Source organism: Camelus ferus, chromosome 28 (genome assembly GCF_009834535.1).
Source record: "Camelus ferus isolate YT-003-E chromosome 28, BCGSAC_Cfer_1.0, whole genome shotgun sequence".
In the NCBI taxonomy this organism is placed as follows: Eukaryota; Metazoa; Chordata; class Mammalia; order Artiodactyla; family Camelidae; genus Camelus; species Camelus ferus.
This window is the reverse complement of record NC_045723.1, coordinates 2,337,360-2,358,358: the sequence shown is the minus strand read 5'-3', so window position 1 is coordinate 2,358,358 and position 20,999 is coordinate 2,337,360. Positions and strand designations below refer to the sequence as shown.

At 40.9% G+C, this 20,999-nt stretch overlaps 1 protein-coding gene across 8 annotated transcripts in view; it reads right to left on the bottom strand.

Moving 5' to 3' along the window:
* The window catches only part of MGAT4A (alpha-1,3-mannosyl-glycoprotein 4-beta-N-acetylglucosaminyltransferase A), an 87,081-nt gene extending 68,508 nt beyond the window's left edge, over window positions 1-18,573 (bottom strand). For 5 of the 8 annotated variants that reach the window (XM_032469594.1, XM_032469596.1, XM_032469590.1 and 2 more), the window contains exons 1-2: window positions 18,471-18,572; window positions 13,774-14,102 (exon numbers count right to left, since the gene is read on the bottom strand). In XM_032469594.1, the coding sequence (XP_032325485.1) occupies window positions 13,774-13,867 (94 nt within the window). In that variant the 5' untranslated portion in view covers window positions 13,868-14,102; window positions 18,471-18,572. Of the gene's footprint in view, window positions 1-13,773; window positions 14,103-17,785; window positions 17,987-18,169; window positions 18,252-18,470 lie in introns of those variants that run through there. The other 3 variants (XM_032469591.1, XM_032469593.1, XM_032469592.1) reach the window with 3 other exon arrangements.
* Window positions 18,574-20,999: the final 2,426 nt, after the last annotated feature.

Here is a 20,999-nt window from a genome sequence, read left to right as displayed (position 1 = left end):
AGAAGTGTGCAGGCACATGTATTAGGACCTTGCCATCACCTAGCCCCCAAACATACCCAAGTTTAAGGAGATGGTATTTTTATTGGAAGTAAAACTTAGAATCAAGTAATAAAGAAACTAATAATAAAAGATCATGGACTCCTCCCTAGCCCTTCAGATCTCTCACCACTTTGCTGACATCGTACCTGCTCTTACGGTGCCTGCTTCTGATCTAACAGAAGCTTCCAGTCCCTGGACTCTCCCACTCTCTCAGTCTCTTCCCACTCCCTTCCGTCCTTTATGCCCCTGGACCATTAGGTCAAACGCTGCTTTCACTCAAGTCTGCCACTAGCACACACGTTGGTTCCACGCAATACCCTCCCTCTCCGTTACTGCAGGGAATACATTTCTCCTCCCATCAAATGCCTATTTATCTTTCAGACACACTCAAACATCACTCCCTGTAAGAAGCTTTTACAGAACCCCCCTTATCAGAAGGAACTATTTTTACTTCCATGCTATCAGAGCACTGTGTCCACACCTGCTCGAAAGCATGAACAGTAACGCTTATTCCAATTACCGGTCTTGCCCCTGAAAGTAACCTCCTTTCCAAGGGCAGGTTTTGTGTCTTAATCATCCTTGCCTTCCCATCACTTAGTACAAGACGGGCAAACACTCAGCTTTCAGTACAATGCTGGGGAAAGACAGGTAGGAAGGTTAAATGCAACTTTAACATAGAAGAAATCCAGGATCTGGTTCCTTCAGAGAAGTACCATGAGAAAGACTCCTTTTTAAAAAGAAGTTGTTGATCCAGTAACCTCTAGGTAAAATGCCTAAAGATCAACGTACACAAAAGACAGGTAGTGTGGAACTGTTCACCTTCCAGAGTTTGTTACACGTGTGCCCACCTGGTGACAGTTCACAGAGAACACACTTACAATTGTGCGCTTTGATATGTACGTTATACTTTAAAACATTTGCTTAAAAAAAAGAAATCGCTCTGAAGACAACAGACATGGAAACCTGCTGAAATGAAGATGCAACACACAGGCCAACTCCCCATCCTCTTGGCTAGAAAATTATTTCTCGTCATCTCAATTGTGGAGAAAGTAAATTGCCCAGCATGTGAGTATTTACTATTTTTTAAATTGGAAAAAATCAACTTTAAAAAATGAACAATGATTGCAATTTGCTCCACGTTACCTTCTAGGGTCCTGTTGAAAAGATATAGAATAGAGCTGCTAATTAGGTTTTGAAAATGAAATACTAAGTCTGACAGGCAACAAAATATACTTTAGCAAAAGAGAGAATCCATTTTTCCTGAATATGTCACTTAAATCTAAATGTTAATCAAATCAATTCTATCCCCCCAGACTTTCATGTTTATAACCTAAATGGCACTACAGTTTTCCACCAAAAAAATTAAGATCTTGATTTCCCACAGTTTGGATGAAAAGTTAAGGCTAAAATTAAACAAACAAGCAAACAAAAGTCCTGTAAATTAGATTTCCATTACTCAAGGCCCTGCACAATGGCTGGCAGAAAACATGCGCTAAAAAAATACTGAGTAAGTGGGATATGCATAAAAACCAAAGTGTCCTTAGAGAGGAGCGTGGTTAGACAAATTATGGTTCATCCACACAATGGAGTATTATGAAGCTGTTTAAAAAAAAAAAAGAATGGAGGGGAGGGTATAGCTCAAGTGGTAGAGGGCATGCTCAGCATACACAAGGTCCTGGATTCAATCCCCAGTATCTTCTCTTTAAAAAAAGAAAAACCTAATTATACCCCCCCCCAAAAAAAAAACCCTAAAAAACAAAATAAAAGAAAGAATGAGGAAGATTTCTATGAAGTCACAGGGAGTGATTTCCAGGATACACTGCTAAGTGGAAAAAGCAGCGTATAAAACAGTACCTATCACGGGCTCCCCTTCACATAAGAAAGGAAAGGGTATGAAGAAATGCTTGTGTATTTGCTCAATCTGTGCAACAAGAACTATAGGAAGGAAAAAACTGAAAATAATGAGACTGAATACCTGTAAGTGATGGATGGCAACTTCTGACGATGGAGAAAGGCATGGAAGTGGAGAAGGACTGAGAATATTTCTCTCAGGACACTTTTTTTTTTTTTTTTTTTTACTGGTGAGTCTCAGAGCCAAAGTAATGTTCCATGTATCCAGAACACAAATGACTGTCACTACACAGGATATGGGGGGACCCAAAATAGAATAGTAACAGTAACTAATGGACCCACAAGTGTTATAAATAAACAGAATAACTACCCTGAAGAGGAAGTGACTAAGACAAGGAATAAGTGAAGGAACTTTATAAAACAGCATTTGACTGCGGAGCTGTGAGTGTAAACACAAAGAACAGTGTACAAATGTCACACCCAACCGGTTTCCTCTTCACTGGGGTATGGGTTAGCAATTCTGAAACTACTGTACATATATACTGAGGATGAGCAAATAATTACTATAGTGGGGTACTAACAGCCATCTTTTTTACGGAGACAGGGGTTACAAACAAGGAAACATATGGAGACTAGAATGAACACTATAGGATTGAAGTCAGAGCATCAGTATGAATTCATGGTGGTTTTTTTAAAGGATACAGATGGATACAGAAATAGACACAGATGTACGTACATACACATCTAAGTTCCTTGCACTGTCCCCTGAGAGGGACAAGAAGTGGTGGTACCACAAAGGACCAAGGGCATCAAGACTCCATTCTTCAAAGGAACGAGAGGCTCCTTGAGGAAATGATGACCCCCAGGGCTCAGGGAGAGGAAACACAAGATGAACCTGGAGCATCTTATGGCACCAGGAAATAAAAAAAAAATCACTAAAAAATGGAGACTATATAAAGGTGGTGGTTGCACATTACGAATGTACTAAATGCTACTAAATTGTTCACTTTAATACGGTTAATTTTATATTCTGTGAATTTCACACCTCAACAAATTTGGAAAAAAGAAAAAGACAGGGCATATTAAAGGCTCAGAAGCCAACTGGAAGGAGTCCCCATTGGGCGCCTCTGGGACAATTTAAACAACAAAGCAATTAATGACGGTGAAGGATTATAAGCCATAGAACAAAATGAATACCCATGAGCTCACAGTCTCATACAAAGAAATGAGAAATAAATGAGAGAGAGGAGACATCTCTTCCTTTCAGCAGAGTTCCAGTTAATAAATGCAGAAGAAACGAGGGAAACAGGAAATCATATTTGGCAAACACCACAGTCAGAACTGTTGCAGGCAAAAATCATCAATGCACGTTAAAATCTGCGAGCAAAAGTATAATGAGACACGAGGTATCTGCTTAGTTTTAAAGATGCCTCTATAAATACTTATTAATTACAAAGGAAAAAACAGTAACTTTACAGAGGGGAAGGCCTGGTAGACAACACTTTAACCAAGTGATCAGAGATGATACACCAGTGATAAGGCACACGTAGCAACATCACCGCACCTCTTGATACAGGCGCTCAGAAGAACACAACGTCATTTCTGTGGTATTCTTGCCCAAAATGCATTATGGCAGCCTAATCATGAGGAATCATCAGGCAAACTCAAATTAAGGGGCGTTCTACAAAATAAATGACCAAATAACTTCACAGGTGCTGAGGTCATAAAACATAAAGATTAAAGAAATTTCCCATAATGGAGGAAGCTAGGAAAATGACAACTAAGTGGGCTCCTGGACTAGATCCCAGAACAGAAGGAGGACATTAATGGAAAAACTGGTGAAATTCAAGGAAGGTTTATAGATTAGCTAATAGTCTTGCATCGAAGTTAATTTTCTGGCTTAGAAAATTGTACTCTGTGGTTATGTAAGCTGTTCACCTCAGGGGACATAAGTGAACTCCATGTACTGCTTTGCAAATTTGTTGTATACCTAAAATTATTTCAAATGAAAAAGTTTATAATACACCCTTATTATTCTTTAGTTTGCTGTTTAATTTATTTATTTATTGTGTTTTAGCTGTCTCTCCCCTTCCTCTTCCTCATCAGAGAAGGAATCTTTCTTTGATACGTTCACTAGTATAACCCAAATCTCTAACAGTGCCTGATACATGCAAGCCACTCAACACAATTTTGGTGAGTCAGAGCCATGACAGTATCCTCTAAATTCTAGATTTACTATTAATTTTCTTTATATTCTGTTTGAAAGGAGTATTGCTTATTCCATAAAGAAAAACTAAAAAAACTACAAGCTTTGATTCACTGCTTTTTATTTACAATAAGAACTACAGTTTTCAAATCATGTTTTATTTAGTGTCTATTTTTATACCAAACAGGAAATGACATCGGATCTTTTCAGGCACCAAGATTCTACCCTGTGTATGGGGTACTGAGAACCCTGGGGCCCCAGCAGCCCTTCCTCCAGCCAGCAAGGCGATGGTTCCAGGCCAGGGGAGGCAGAACCAAGAGAAACAAAGGCTACTGGCCCCCTCCCCTCACCCAGGGCTGGGCTCCCGCAGTGGGGGTACCACCAGAAGCCTGTCATTGTCCCCACCCCCACTCTAGAGCCCTGGCTCAGAAATTTTGCCTGGGGGACAAGCGGCTACAAAACAGGTAGCTCCTAATCTCTTCCCAAGGGAACCAGCTTCGCTTGCAAGAGAGCACGGAAGAGTTTAAACTAAAAGCCCTCTGAAAACCAGTGGAGGTTGTGGTGGAGGGAACTGGGAGAATCATGGATCTAATGCAGAGGCCGCCTAGATTGCAGGAGTTTGTGGCTAGTTTGCAAGAGACAACCAAGAAAAGTGACAACCAAGAAAAGTGACAGCTAGGGCAGCCTTCCTGGGGTCAGAACAAATCTCAAACACTGAACTCAGAAACCATTTCTTTAAGGGAATTAACAATTTGATTAGATGAGTTGGTAGCAGAATTCATGCTCCAGTGCATTGTTATAAACAGGAGGACAATCAGCCAGCAATTAGTGTAGTGGCCACCAGAAGAGTGGAAGAGAACCCAGCTGTAGTAACCAAATCCCAGGATGACTGTGGGCATACCCAAAACTGCGCCCCAGACCCAGGAGCAACAACAGAGACTTAACCTTCAGGAGGTGAGAAGACAGACGTCACTAAAATAATCCAGCCAGTCACTAACCAAACAAACAAGCTCAGGGTGGGGAAAGGGCAGTACCCGGCGTTGCTAAAATATATTACCTAAAATGTCCATTCCATTTCAAAAAAAAAAAAACCTATAAGATGTGCAAAGATGTAGGAAAGTAGGACCCATACACCAGGGAAAAAAGCAGGCAGCAGAAACTGCCTGTGAGCACAACTGGATGTAGGATTTAACAGGTAAATATTTCAAAGCAGCCATTATAAAAAGAAATAAAGAAAAGGTTCACTAAAGATATAAAGGAAGATATGACAATGTTGCATCAAATAAAGAATATTGAGAAACAGAAATTTTAAGAAAGAACCAAATGGAAACTCTGGAATTGAAAAGGACAGTAACAGAAATAAATTTACTGGGGTTGGGGGGTGGGGGTGTGCCTCAACAGGTTTGAACAGGTGAAAGAAAAGAATGAGAAAACTTCTGAAGACAGATCAGTAGAGATTATGTAAGCTGAAGAAAAAGAATGAAAAAAATGAAAAAGCCTAAGAGAAATTTTGGATACCATTAATCACATCATCCTATCTGTAATGGGAATACCAGAAAGAGGGGGGAGAAAGATGAAAAAAAAAATACTCAAAGAAATAATAACAATACTTCTCAAAGCTACTGAAAAGCAATAACCTATGCATCTTGGAAGCAAGACCCACAAACAGACATGTCATAGTAAAAATGATGAAAGTCAAACACAAGAAAATCTTGAAATCATCAAGAGAAAACTGATGCACCACTTATAAGGGGAACCCCAATAAGGTTAATAGCTGACTTCTCAGCAGAAATAATGCAGAGGCCAGAGGCAGTGGGATAACACAGAGTGCTAAAAACAAACAAACAAAAACCCCTGTCAGCCTGGAATTGTACATTCAGGAGAGCTGTTTTACAAAAATGTTGGTAAAATACACACAATCCAAAAACTGATGAAATTTAATGCTAGCAGACCTGTCTTACGAAAAATACTTAAAGAAGTTCATCACGCTGAAAGCAAATGATGCTAGGTAGTGATTCAAATCCACACAAACAGCATCAGTAATTATGTAATTATAATAGACACTATTAATGCAGTTTTTCTCCTTTCAACTCGTTAAAAAGTAATTTTATAAAATAATATGTATAATGTATTGTTGAGTCTATCACACATGGAAATGTAATACATTTGCCAATAACTGCACAAAAAAGTAGGTTGGAATAAAGCTGTAATGTCCTAAGGAAATAACAACATGGTAAAGTAATAATTACAATAATATATTGTTGGGTTTACAATTAAAAGATGTAATATGTATAACAATAATGCCACAAAACTGGGGGAAAGGGAATAGAGCTACAGAGGAGTAACGCTTCTAAACATTACTGGAATTAAGCAAGTATAAATCAGGAGCTGATTCTCATAAGCTGAAATGTTTATGGTAAACACTGTAACAACCACTAAAAATACTCAAAAAATAGTAAAAAAAAAAAGTCATTAATGAAATTAAAATGCTACATTAACAAATATTCAATCAATGCACAAAAAAGTAAACAGGGAATATAGGTACAAAAGTGACAAGACACAGGAAAAACAAAATGTAAGATGGCAGATGTAAATCAAGTATACCAATAATATTAAGTGCAGATACATAAACAGTCCAATTAAAAGGTAAACACTATTACACTGGATTTAAAAAAAGCATGATCCAACTATATGTTATTTACCAGAGACACACTGTAGATTTAAAGACATGAATAGACTGAAGAAACAGAATGGAATAAAACACACCATACAAGTAGAAACCACAGCAAAGCTGGAGCAGCTATACTAATATCACACAAAATAGATCCTAAAACAAAAAATGCTACTAGAGGTAAAGAGGGAAATTTTAACAATTATAAACATATATGCACCCAATAACAGAACACCAGAACACATAAAGCAAAAATTGACAGAAATGAAAGGAGAAACAGACAACTCTACAATATTAATTGGAGACTCAAATACTCCATCTTGAACAGTAGACAGACTAGACAGAAGGTCAACATGGAAAAAGGAGACCTCAATAGCAATATAAAGCAGCTGGACCTAACAGACATCTACAGGACACTCCATCCAATAATAACCAAATGCCCCTTCTTCTCAAGTGTACTGTATAGGATGGGCCACATGCTGGGTCATAAAACAAATAAAAATAAATTTAAAAGGACAGAAATGATACAAAGTATGTCTTCTAATCACAATGGAATAGAATTAGAAAACAATAATAGGAAAAAAATTGGGGAGAATATTTGACAAAATCTAACACTTTTATGATAAAGACACTCAGCAAACTAGAATAGCAGGGAACTTCCCTAACCTGAAAAAGGGCATGTACTTAAAAATTACTTAAATGTAAAAGACTGTAATTTCATCAAATTTAAAAATGTTTGTGCTTCATAGAACACCATAAGAATATGAAAAGACAACTCACAGAATGGGAGAAAATATTTGCAAATCATATGTCTCATAAGGAATTTGTGTCTAGAATATATAAAGAACTATTCTTTTTTCCTTTTTCTTATATTGAAGTATAGTTCATGAACAATATTACGTTAGTTTCAGATGTACAATGTAGTAATCTGAGAAGCAAATACATTATGAAATGATCACCATGACAAGTCCATGACACTTCATCATACAAAATTATTACAGTATTATTGACTATATTCCTTATGCTGTATGTTACCTTATTTTATAATTTGCAGCTTGTATCATTGCTGAATATGATGTTAGCTGTGAGTATGCCATATATGGCCTTTATTATATTGAGATATGTTCTCTCTGTGCCCACTTTGTTTAAAGTTTTTATCATAAATGGATGTTGAATTTTTTCAAAACCTTTTTCTGTATCTATTGAGACAATCATGATTTTTATCCTTCATTTTTCTAATGTGGTGTATCACGTTGATTGATTTGTGAATATTAAACCATCCTTGCATCCCTGGGATAAATCCCACTTGATCATGGTGTATGACACTTTTAATGTATTATTGAATGTGATTTGCTAATATTTTGTTGAGTTGTGCATCTATGTTCATCAGAATATTGCCCTGTAATTTTCTTTTTTTGTGACACCTTTACCCAGTTTTGGTATCAGGGTAATGATGGCCTTGTAGAATGAGTTTGGAAATGTTCCCCCTCTTCAATTTTTTGGAATACTTTGAGAAGGCTAGGTAAGTCTTCTTTAAAAGTTGGACAGAATTCACCTGTGAAGCTATCTGGTCTTGACTTCTGTTCATTGCGAGTTTTTTAAATTACTTATTCAATTTCATTATTGATAATTGGTCTGCTCAGATTTTCTATTTCTTCCTGACTCAGTCTTGGAAGATTGTATGTTTCTAGGAATTTATCCATTATTTTCAAGGTTTTCCAGCTTGTTAGCATGTAAGTTTTCATAGCAATTTCTTAGAATATTTTGTATTTCTGTGGCATCAGTTGTAACTTCTCTTTCATTTTGATTTCATTTATTTGGGCCCCTTCTCTTTTATTCTTGATGGGTCTGGCTAGAGGCTTACCAATTTTATCTTTTCAAAAGACCAGCTATTAGCTTCATTGATCTTTTCTATTGCTTTTTTAGTCTCTATTTCACTTATTTCCACTCTGATATTTATTATTTCCTTCCTTCTACTAACTTTGGGCTTTGTTTGTTCCTCTTTTTCTAGTTCCTTTAGGTGTAAGGTTAGATTGTTTATGTGAGGTTTTTCTTGTTTCCCAACATAGGCCTATATTGCTATACACTCCTTTTTTAGAACTGCCTCTGCTGTGTCCCATAAATCTTGGAATGGTGTGTTTCCATTTTCATTTGTCTCAAGGCATATTTTTTTTCCTCTTTGATTTCTTCAATGACTCATTGATTATGTAGTAGCATGTTGTTTAAACTCCACATATTAGTGTTTTTTTCCAGTTTTTTTCTTGTAGTTGATTTCTAGTCTCACATTACAGTGGTAAGAAAAGGTGCTTAATATGACTTCAATCTTCCTAACTTTATTGAGACTTGTTTTGTGGCCTAGCATGTGGCTTACCCTGGAGAACATTACATGTACACTTAAAAAGAACATGTATTCTGCATTTTAGGGGTTGAAAGCCCTATATATATTAAGTCCATCTGGTTTACTGTGCCATTTAATGCCAATATTATTGATTTTCTGTCAGAATGATCTATCCATTGATATAATCAGTGTGTTAAAAATCCTACTATCAATGTATTACTGTCAATTTCTCCCTTTATATCTGTTAATGTTTGCTTTACATATTTAGGTGTACTATATTTTTGCCTTAGAATATATAAAGAACTCTTACAACTTAATAATTTTTTAAAAACTCATTTTTTAAATAGGCAAAGGATGTGAATAGATACGTTTCTGAAGAAGATACACAAATAGCTAATAAGTACATAAAAAGATGCTCGACATTATTAGAATTACATATCAAAACTATAATGATCTACACTAGGATGAGTAGACTCAAAAAGCCAGATAACAGGTGTCATCAAGAATGTGAAGAAATGGTAACCCTCACACCTTGTCAGAGGAAATGCATACGTTTCCAGCTACTTTGGAAAACAGTCTGGCAGCTCCTCAAATGATTAAACATAGAGTTACCACACGACCCAGCAATTCTACTCGTAGAAAAATATCCAAGAGAAATGGAAATAAATGTCTACATAGAAACATGTACATGAATGTTACACGTCCCTAGGCACAGGGATGTAAGATTGCTTGCGTCGTCTTGCCCAGTTTCTGGGCTGTGCCTGACCAAAATAGGAGGTTTGATAGGAGAACCACACCCCCTCCACCACCACCAGTAAGACATGTAATCACTCTTGTGCCAGATTTAAACCTACTTACAATTTCCCCAACATGCACATTCCACATAATTGGAATTCTGCCTCATTTTAATGTAAGAATCCTGTATATCCTGCAGAAACAGGTACCCTAGCCTGACAACTACTCCAGCTTTCCTGGCTGAGTTCCTGACATCCTCCCCAACGTATGCCAATCCCAAGGACCAACTCATGTATCCTTCCAAGTGGTAAATGAAGACCTAGGACAGATATGATAGGAACTGCACTGGGATTACCAGCTAAACCCTGGGACAGTCTAGGAATTCTTTGTGCCAATCACAACGAGCATCTCATAATTCCAAAGCACAAATACTCTACACCCTTTCAGAACTTCACAGATGCATACACAGCTCCCTCCACCTGACATGCCCACTGTCCCCTACTCTGCCTGGCACTACCTTCGCATTTACCGTTCTCCTCTGTGAAGTGACTTGAGAATTAGCAGCTCCGTCTCTGCTCTTCTGGGCAGTAGACCAATAACTAAAGAGTGTAATCTCTGGAATCAGCCTGACTGAGTTCAAACTTCACTCTCCCACCTAATGTACGACATTGACAAGTTTCTCAAACACTCTGCTTTGGTTTCCTCATCTACAGAAAGTGAGTAATAATATTTCCCAGGGTTGTTAGGAGGATTAAATGAGACAATGTACAGCATGCAATATGCTTACAACAGCACATCCCAGCACTCTGTTTTTGCTTCTACCTCAATCTGTCTGATGGTATCACATCTGTTTACATGCATCCTCCGCTACTGGTCCTTCAGCTTCCCAAAGGTGTGACGTTTCTTATTCCTTTTCATATTCATAGCATGTAATACAGTGCTAGGCACAAGATAGGTACGTGAGACGGACCAATGAATGAATGAAAAATAAAACCTATTAGTCCAGTAACATCAGTGATTATGGAAACTATGCTTTCAATATAAAAAGCAGAGCTCATGGTTTATGAGTAAACAAGAATTAAACATCTGAAATGAGGCCAGCTCTAGAAAACTCAGGCTGTCTGACTGCCAGAATGATCTAGAAAGAATCCAAACGCTCAGCAGTTAGACTGGTTACATAAATGATGCCATTAAAGCACAGGGGATTTTACATAAGCACAACAGGAGACCTCTGCTGATAACCTGAAAAAGTCTGGACAAAACACTAAGTAGAAAAACAGAGCAGCAGAGCCTACACAGAAGGATTACAGAAATGTTCAAAGACTGATCATCAAAGAGAAGAGATGTTTTGTGTGTGTACCTAATACCACATGGGGAAAGAATATTTTTTGAAATTAATTTTGATTCTAAAGACAGCTTAACACACACACACACACAAATAATGCTTATAATGTCTTTACATAACAAAATTAATGGAAAGGAGATTCCAAAACTTTTAATCCCTTAAATAAGACACAGTGAAAAGGGTAAAGTTACTCTGTTGCTGCAACGCTCCTAACAGATAAGTTTCCTGATAAGAAACAAATCCATATACTTTTCTTAAGGTGAATTCCCTTAGTTCCTAAGTAGACCTTTAAGGCCAGTCATCTGGTTTGTTCATGATAGGGGCAAGCAATAGCTTGACTAACTACTCAAAGTTCTTCCTAAATAAGTCATCTCCTTTTGGTACAACTAAAAATGTACTCTAAAATGTATATATTTGTCTGCAAGGAAGGAAGGTCTCTAGCAAGTTTTTCATCCCCGCCCCCCCAGAGTTCCTTTCAAAATTAGAGCCCAACTCAGAGAAAAAAAGAAAAAGAATACTATATTTGTTTAAAGCACAGAGCATGTTTTTCTACCTATATCAGCTTATTTCATGTATTAAACAGATATACATACACTCACAGGTACATGCATATCTATGTATACATATCTGTACACACACCAGAGAAAAATCATGTCTTGAATACATCTTTTCAGTTATCCTCATACACATCAACAAAATAATGCCAGCTACAATACCTTCAAATAACCAGGTGACAATTACCCCACCTTGACTCTAAAAAACTAAAGACACACCTCCATTCTTTGTGCTATCAATATTCCTTAGGTTAATACAAGGAAAAGAGGTTAAGAAAGAAAACCATAAGCAAAACTAAATGACAACCTACGGAATGAGAGAAAATATTTGCAAAAGATGAAACTGGCAAGGGCTTGATTTCCAGAATAGATAAGCAGCTCATATGACTTAATAAGAAAAAAACAAACAACCCAATCCAAAAATGGGCAGAAGATCTAAACAAGCAATTCTCCAAGGAAGACATACGAATGACCAATAGGCACATGAAAAAATGCTCAGTATCACTAATTATCAGAGAAATGCAAATCAAAACTACAGTGAGGTGTCACCTCACACCAGTCGGAATGGCCATCATTCAAAAGTTCACAAATGATAAGTGCTCGAGAGGTGTAGAGAAAAGGGAACCCTCCTACACTCCTGGTGGGAATGCAGTTTGGTGCGGCCATTATGGAAAACAGTATGGAGATTCCTCAAAAGACTAAAAACAAACTTACCATATGACCCAGCAATCCCACTCCTGGGCATACACCCAGAAGGAACCCTACTTCAAAAAGACACCAGCACCATAATGTTCATTGCAGCACTATTTGCAATAACCAAGACACGGAAACAACCTAAATGTCCATCAACAGATGACTGGATAAAGAAGTTGTGGTATATTTATTCCATGGAATACTACTCAGCCATAAAAATGATAGCATAATGCCATTTGCAGCAACATGGATGTCCCTAGAGAATGTCATTCTAAGTGAAGTAAGCCAGAAAGAGAAAGAAAAATACCATATGATATCACTCATATGTGGAATCTTGGGAAAAAAAAGACAAATGAACTTATATATAAAACAGAAACAGATTCACAGACATAGAATACAGACTTGTGGTTGCCAGTGGGGAGAGGGGTGGGAAGGGATAAACTGGGAATTCGAGATTTGCAGATACTGACTGGTATATATAACATAGATAAACAAGTTTATACTGTATAGCACAGGGAAATACATTCAATATCTTGTAGCTCATGGTGAAAAAGGATATGAAAATGAATATATGTATATTAATGTCTGACTGAAGAGTTGTGCTGTACACCAGAAATTGGCACAACATTGTAAATTAACTATAACTCAATAAAAAAAAAAGTGGGGATAGGAATTTGCTGCAAATATTTTCTTTTAAAAAAGCAAAGAAATGCATTATCCCTGAATATAGTTCCAATCACTAAACAGATAACCTTCCTTAAAAACACAGTTCAATAGTCTAAACAAAATCAATTTCAATTAAACATTTTTTTCAAATCAGAATTCCTCCTCACCCACCTCAAATACTTTTGCCTAAAGAGCAACCTTTCAATACACGTGGTTTAAATCATTAGCTACAGAGCATCCAATCATCAGTATAATCAGCATGTAAATTTCATGAAGGCACTGATTGTGTCCTTTTCAGCGTTTTATACAACATCCAGTACAAGGAAGCTGATTAAACATTTATGATGTTTAATAATAAAAAATAAAATGCCAAAACAAAAGTCTTTATTATTCCGCTTGGCTGTCATTTATAATATTAACCATTGATGGGCACGTTTCTTCAAGTGCAATTACAAGAACTCAAAAACAAAACAATCCCCATTCAAATTAGAAATTCTGTCTCCTCTGTCCAAGAATACTGTTTCATTTTTGTGTCAGAAAGAAACTGGCAGGCAGCCAGCAGATAGCATGCAACATGCAGGCTTGTAGGGGCATTTAACTTAAGCTTTTATGCACCATTGACAAAGCAAAAAACCTACTACATTCTATGCATATTTTTCTTGATGTTTTCCTTACCTTTTCCATTTTGCCATGTAGTATACCAGGATAAAGTAAGGAATGAAGTGATAAATGCTAAAGCAGTGGCTACAGTTCCATTTCGGAGCCTCATCTCATTTCACCATCACAATGGTTCATAAGTTTATGATGATAACCAAGACTGTTTCTTTTTATCCTGAAGTCAACTGAATCCAGTCCCCCTGGCTCTGGGCCAAGGAAAACAATCAATAGCAGAGGTTCATTTCAGATGCTCGGCTGAACAAGTCTGGCAGCCTGCACCATCCACAATGACCATTCGGGGTTGTCTGCTCAGTCTTCATAGGTGGCTGTCTCAGGCTCCTTTCTTCCTATTCAGGGGAAAAGGAGAAAGAAAGACTTTCTCAATGCTGCAAAATACCCATTTCTTCATTTATTAATCACTGTTATAAACAGACTTTTGGCTGAGCTAAACTGTGTCCCTCAAGATTATCCCCACATCCAAATGACTCATTTAATATACTAGAACGACATGGTTCTTCTCTTCCAGGGAAAAAGCTTCCAACTATACTCCCTCCTCAGTGGTTTTGCTTTGTCTGTGGAAATGAAAACATGGTTACTTAAGTAAACAGGAAGTGGTGGGGCTCATTCAATAGGAAGCCATAGATTCCAAGCTGAGAACTCTAAACCATTGCACAATGGTTCCTGGGTAATACCATCTCCATTCTCCTCAGTCCTCTGATTGCACAAGAATAGTTACTGGTTTAAGAGTTTTTAAGAAAACTGATAACTGACAACGTACAAAGGTCAAAAGCCCTGGGTTCTGGATTCAGCTCCACCATTCCTTACATGACCTCAGGAACATCACGTAGTTCAGCCTTGTGGCTGCACCCATAAACGGGGAAAACTACCTGCCCTGGCTCCTCCTAACCTCATAAAGAATAAAAAGATTACACTTAGCACTGCTATTTATCATCATCATAAAATAAATGCACTTTTCCCAATGATTAACCTACTCCCAGGGGGTAAACTGGAATCATTCAGGTATTTTGAAAATGCAGCAATCCACACCAGGATACTATCTGACCCAGGACTGATCACTTAGCATTGGTTTAACTCAGGAAATCTGGAGATCACCACCCACCTAGCAAAGCTGCTCAGAAGAAGGAATAAAATCAAGTCTTTCAAAGTACTTAAGCACAACTGCCTACCACATAACAGGTTCTCGATAAATGTTAACTGTATTAGAAAATAAAACCAAACAAACAAACAAACAAAATAACCTGCAGCCAGCCACTGGTTCAGGCTGCTCTGTGCAGAGCCAGTCTCACCCCCTTGGGGCATGTCAGGCTCTCCAAGATGTGCAATGAATCCTCGTGGCCTCAAGGGGACCACAAGATGCATTTGGCAATACACTAAGTGACACTCTAGTGGGGTGAGTTAAAGCAGCTCCAAAAAGGCCTAGGAGGCCCAAGGGACAATTCCCTCTGGAGAAGAGTGTGCCTGATTAAAGCAGCCATTTGTAGGCAATTCAGAAACTACCATCTCAGCTAGTTTGTAAAACTGAATGTGTTTCCACTAGTGAAGAAAATCACTAGGGCACAGTATTAACATACATATCTAATATATATCATATAATAATATTGACAGACACTACAACTCATGGAATGTTTCCTAGGTTCCATTACATGTTCTAAATCCTCACAAAATCCAATGGGGCAGGCATTGTCAACTCTATTTTACACATGAGGAAATGAACCCAGAGACAGAAACCTAATTTGAATCACTCTAAAGTCCAAGCTCTCATCTCCCACTCTTTGCCTCTCAAGCGGGGCCACCTGCACCATGGCCCTGGGAAGAGAAGGGCCAGGGATATTCAATTCTCAGGTTACACTGCGGAAATATTCCCAGGGTGGTAACCTTACCCAACCAACAGTTTAGGTGTGAATTAAAAAAAAAAAATTATACTCTACAACAAACATGTATCTATCATGTAATAAACTACCAAATTCACAGGAAATCTCTCACTTCCTGTACCTTACCTAGGCCCCCCTCTTCCCCGACTCATACCCATGTCTGTTAACCCTCCATGGCCAGTGGTTCCAACTGTAGTATATCCTAGAAGCACTAAATTCTTTCACTTGCTTTCCCTTACTCCCTGAAAACAAGAACTCCAAAGATATTCTCGGGGAGGGTATAGCTCAGTGGTAGAGAGTGTGCTTAGTATGCACAAGGTCCTGGGTTCAATCCCTGGTACCTCCATTTAAAAAAAAAAAAACATAAATAAAACTATTTACCTCCCCTCCCTTCCCCAGAAAAGATATTCTCACGTTCAACTTATGATTGTTTTCTAAAACCAAAGTTAGATACCTTCTAACATGCCCATATCCGCAGTCTTGGTGAAATCCTATAATTTCAACTCAATTACATAAAGTGCCTAATATCTTATATCAGTAAGGACTCAGTGATTAATCCTGATTATAAGAATAGAAGGGGTAACTCAGTGAATTATGTAACTTGGAATTTTAATCTTATTGTGGCATCATATTAAAATGCATATAGCTTTCTGTTGCTATATCATTAGCCCTACCTTACTTCAAGCAGGAGTCTGTCCTGCTAAAAGATCTAAAAATATACAGGTTATTAGAGAAATTGTTCAACTAATAATTAGGGGGGAGCGGAGAAGCAGAGAATCATTAAAAAAACAATATTTTAAAACATACTTCAAATACAAATAAAGCCCGTAAGATAAAAGATAAAATTCAAGCCCGTAAGATAAAAGATAAAATTCAGCATAAATGAGTAGAGAGACAATAAAAATGAATGAACTCTATAATCAAAGTAGACTATAGCTTGATAACATGTGAAAAACATAAGGAATATTAACTATTGGATCCAGGAAGTCATTACTCTCTGGTTTGAAGAAGACACTTACAATGAATTCTACCAACAAATAAGACCTGAAATTCGGCAAGAGAAATATGAGAGAATTTTAACTCAGTAAGAATGTAGTCATACATTTTTAATTAGGGTTTCCACACTAATGAAGTTTAACTTCACAGCACAAGTGAAGCCTCCAGACAAGAACAAAACCAATGATCCCTAGGCTCTCAAGCCAGGAGAGGTAGTTCACAGGCTGGAGAGCCAAGAGCCCTCTGGACTGAATGACTACCTACAGCAAGAGGAGAAGTGACCCATATTTTTCTCAGTCTCCACCTCTGTGAAAATTTCAATCTAACACCTTAACACTCTCTGAGATGATCACTTAACACATTTGAATCCTTAACAACAAAAAAGGTAGTGGCTAAAGATACTGGTCATCTTCTCCATCCTGACAAAGACGAATGGAATTTTCAACTCTCAATCTCAGACTGAAAAACCTGTTTCATTAGCAGTCCTTTAAGGGCTACAGTTCTACATTTTATTATCAGAGACATAACCTTTGCTTTATTTTAAAGTGGTTCCTGAAACATTCAATACGTTCTGTGGCTGAGAACGCCCTGCTGAACACTTGACATATTGTTTAATTACCACTCCACAGACAGGACAGAGGTGCCCAGACAAGCCAAGGCACGGACATGAAACCCATGATGTAAGCCATACAACTTTATACACCGCGATTACGTTAAAACTCATTTGTTTTACATTTACAAAAGGATTAATATTTTTCTTTAATACAGCTTACATAATTTCCTCGTCCTCCACGTTTTCGTCCTTTGGGCTAAGTAAACCTTTGTTAGGAGAACCTATTAATGAAACTATCGTTTTTAAAGAAACATAAACCACCAGATGCATATTATTCACGTGTAAATTTAGGTTCTAAATTCAAACGAATGACTTTGTCACTATCTTTTATCAAAAGCCCTCCGACAGCAAAAGCACAACAGCAAAACACATGGGAAGCGCTGCAAACACAGATCGCGCCTGCCACCGTTTCCCATTTCGGATTCTAAGCAATCAACGGGCTCCAGAGAAACACACGCTGCGAGAAATAAAAAGCGGGCGCGTGAGTGGTATGACTGCCAGCTCATAAAACACGCCTTCGCGATGTCACCTGGTTCGCTCAGTGGAAGCACCCAGACCCAACCGGAGGGTCGCACTTGCAGCTTCCTCATTAAGGGGGAACCGAGGCCTGGGGATGGGGGTGCGCTTGCACAGCGGACACGCAGGTCTCGACTTGGTAGGAAAATTCGCTACGACGGTGGCCGCCTCTCCGCCCGGCCGGAGCAGCCCTGCTCTTGCACCGCGAACCCCTCGCCTCCGGCCCACCTGTCCCGCGGCCCCCGGAAGCCGCTGACTCCGGAGCCGCCGTGCGCCCTGGGGCAGCGGGTCCCCCGGGCAACTCTCCTTCCCCCTCTGCATCCCCCAAACCCACACTTTCTTCCACTTTGCCCCAAAGTCGACGAGCCCCAACGCGCCAGGAGTGCAGAGAACGCACCAGGCGCCGGGCAGGCCACCGGGAGAGCGCGCGGCACCGAGGGGCTGCGGCGGCGGCGGAGCGGAGCTGACGACTCGCCCAGGGCGGCCCGGCCCGCGCTCCGCCCCTCCCCGAGGCCCAGCCCGCCCGTGCCCGGAGCCAACCCCGCAGCAGCCGGAGGCGAGCGAGCTACCAGCCGGGCCGCGGCTCGGGCAGCTCCGCTACCAGCAGGTGGATCTCCCGCGACCCGGCGCCGCAGAGCCGGGCAGCTGACGCCGCCTCTCCATCCCGCGCCCTCCGCGCAGTCGCCCTGCGACCCCACCTTGAGGCCGCCCGCGCGCCGCCGCCACAGCCGCCGTCGCGAGCCCCTCACCGGCGCCGGCGCTGCCAGTCCTGCCGCGGCCGCCGCCGAGGCTGCTGTGGCCGCCGCCGCCGCCGCCGCCGCTGCTGGGGCCCCGCCTCCCCGCCGCGGCTCCGCCCCGCCGCTGGAGCGCCGCCGCCCGGCACCCGGCCCCGCCCGCGACCCCGCCGGCCATTGGCCGCCGGTGCAGCGCGCGGTCCACCGGGCGCCCCCGCGCGGCCGAGCCGCCAGCCCGTGGCCAGGCCGGCTGTCACTTAGGGGCGCCGCCTCGCAGCCTGTATCCTTCTCGAGACATCTCCCCGCTTCATTTACTGTCACGGCGGGGTCGGGGGCGGCGTCTGGGTCTCCGGTCCCGGGCTCTGAGCGCTTGGCGTCGCCCGGCCGCCACATCTGGCTTTAATCCTCCCCGGCGTGCGCGCGGAGGCCGCTCAGACTGCCGACAAAAGGCCCCGGGGAGCCCCGGGCCTCCGCCTGGCGCGCGACTCGACCACCCGGGTGCCCCGGCAGCAACGCCTTCCCCCAGCTCCGAGTCCCGTTCCCTGCCGTCCTGGTAGGCTGCATTCCCGGTGACAAATCCCCGGGGCAGCCCCCGCCCTAATCCAACAAGGCCCCGCAGGTCCAGGCATCTCACTGCCTCTGGCCCTCGCGGCATCCCCAGCCACAGGCCTCGTTATCCCCAGTTTACCCTTGAGGACCCCCACCGGGACTCAGACGGAAAGACTCGCGTAACTAGGATTTAAATGCAGGTCGTTTGGGTGCTAAAGCCTCTGATTTTTCCGCTACACCACGGTGCACTGCTCCTTTCTCTTGAGCCCCATCTCCTAATCTATCACCATTTCATAAAGGAGGTTAACTTCGGAACCAGATAGCTAATCATCTATAGAAAGCTTGAGTGGTCCGCCCCAGTTTTTCTTAGAATCCATTTGTACCATGATCTGGGTTAGTAAACTGGCTTGAGAACCAGATTTCCTGTATTCTGTGACAAAGAGACATTTCCTAGTAGCAAGCTGGCAACAATTTCAAGACCAGATGTAAGCAATAAAGGCTGAAAACATTCTCGGATACAACTTTGATACATTGTTTGATACACCGTGCCTAAAATATCTCTTGGGAATGGAAAACCCTAGGCCTTGTCGTGCAATGCTCTAAATAAAAGACAGGCAGTCTCCTTGCAGGTGAAGAGCGCCACCAAGCCACCAGCACCAGATAGGCCAGAAGAGGAGATAGCACAGGCAGCTGCTGCCCCAATTCTACAGAGGAAGAAACGGAGGACCTGAGAGATTAACTGTGCAGATGGAATTAGTCTTTTGAGCAGCTAGTAAGCAATAGAACCAGAATTCATACCCAGGTCTCTGATTCCAGGGCGCTACACCAGGGCCCCGACAGCCCACCACACTACCTCTCTGCTCACGCCTTTAGCAATTGACAAAACCTTGTTGAGTAGGTGAATACTAAGAAGATGGGTTTCCCTCCACTTTTTCCATTTTTGTCTCAGTGAGGGAAGGAAATGAAGGCATTCACAAGCAATCTATAAGCAGAGGCATAGGTCAGAGAGAAAGGAAAGTCTTAAAGAACAAGCTTCAACTGCAGGCTCAATGGGCTTATTCAGGAAGAGGGCAGAACCCCCACCCCATGGGGATACGTGGTGAAACTCACAGCAGAAGACAAAAAAGGAGGAGAAACACAACTTCCTTTCTTTGGGGGCCTTTTGGATAGTTTTTTGCTACTCCATCTGGCAGTAGAAGGGCAGGTTTGGGAAGAAATCTGCTGATACAGTTAAACTTGTCACAAACCCATCACATTTAGCCCCCAGAAAGTCTGAATTTCAGTTCATTTTCCTAAGAAATTGGGTTGGCATGGCATATACACCAAGGTATGGATTAGAATGGATTGATCATTCACCCTCACTTTGCAGAGTACCCGATCCTGGACTTTCCAACTGTGTCTGTGGTACTTGTTTAATAAACAATCAAAGGCATTCCATCTTTGGAATAGAGAATTCGCCATCTCTATTATTCCCTTGTTGTGTCTTTTCTACTATGGTTTCTCTTTTTGCTTTCTCCAGGTCTTTAAGTTCACACAATCAGTGGAAGCAGGGAAAATGCTTAGACTGAAAGTTTTGCCTGTAGCTTCACCATTCTGTTTTCTGTCTCCCACAAAACTGCAATGTCTCTCACAAAACTGCAATGTGGTGGCTCTTCTTTCCACAAATGTTTTCCGAGTGCCTGTGACGGCCAGAGGCAGCTGGTGCCTACCCACGGGATGCTCACAGACTAGTGGGAGAGGTGGATTTAGACCACAAGACAGCTCTGTAAACTCCAGGTAACAGCACAGAAGATAGGATGGGTCCCTCAATCAGATTCTCAGGGCAGGGAAAGCTTCCTGGAGGTGACACCAGACCTAAAAGCAGGGTACACACAGGAAGCTAATCGCTTCCTTTTTATCACTTTGTTGGTAAGTAGTTGTTGGTGGGGCCATGCCTGCAGCAGT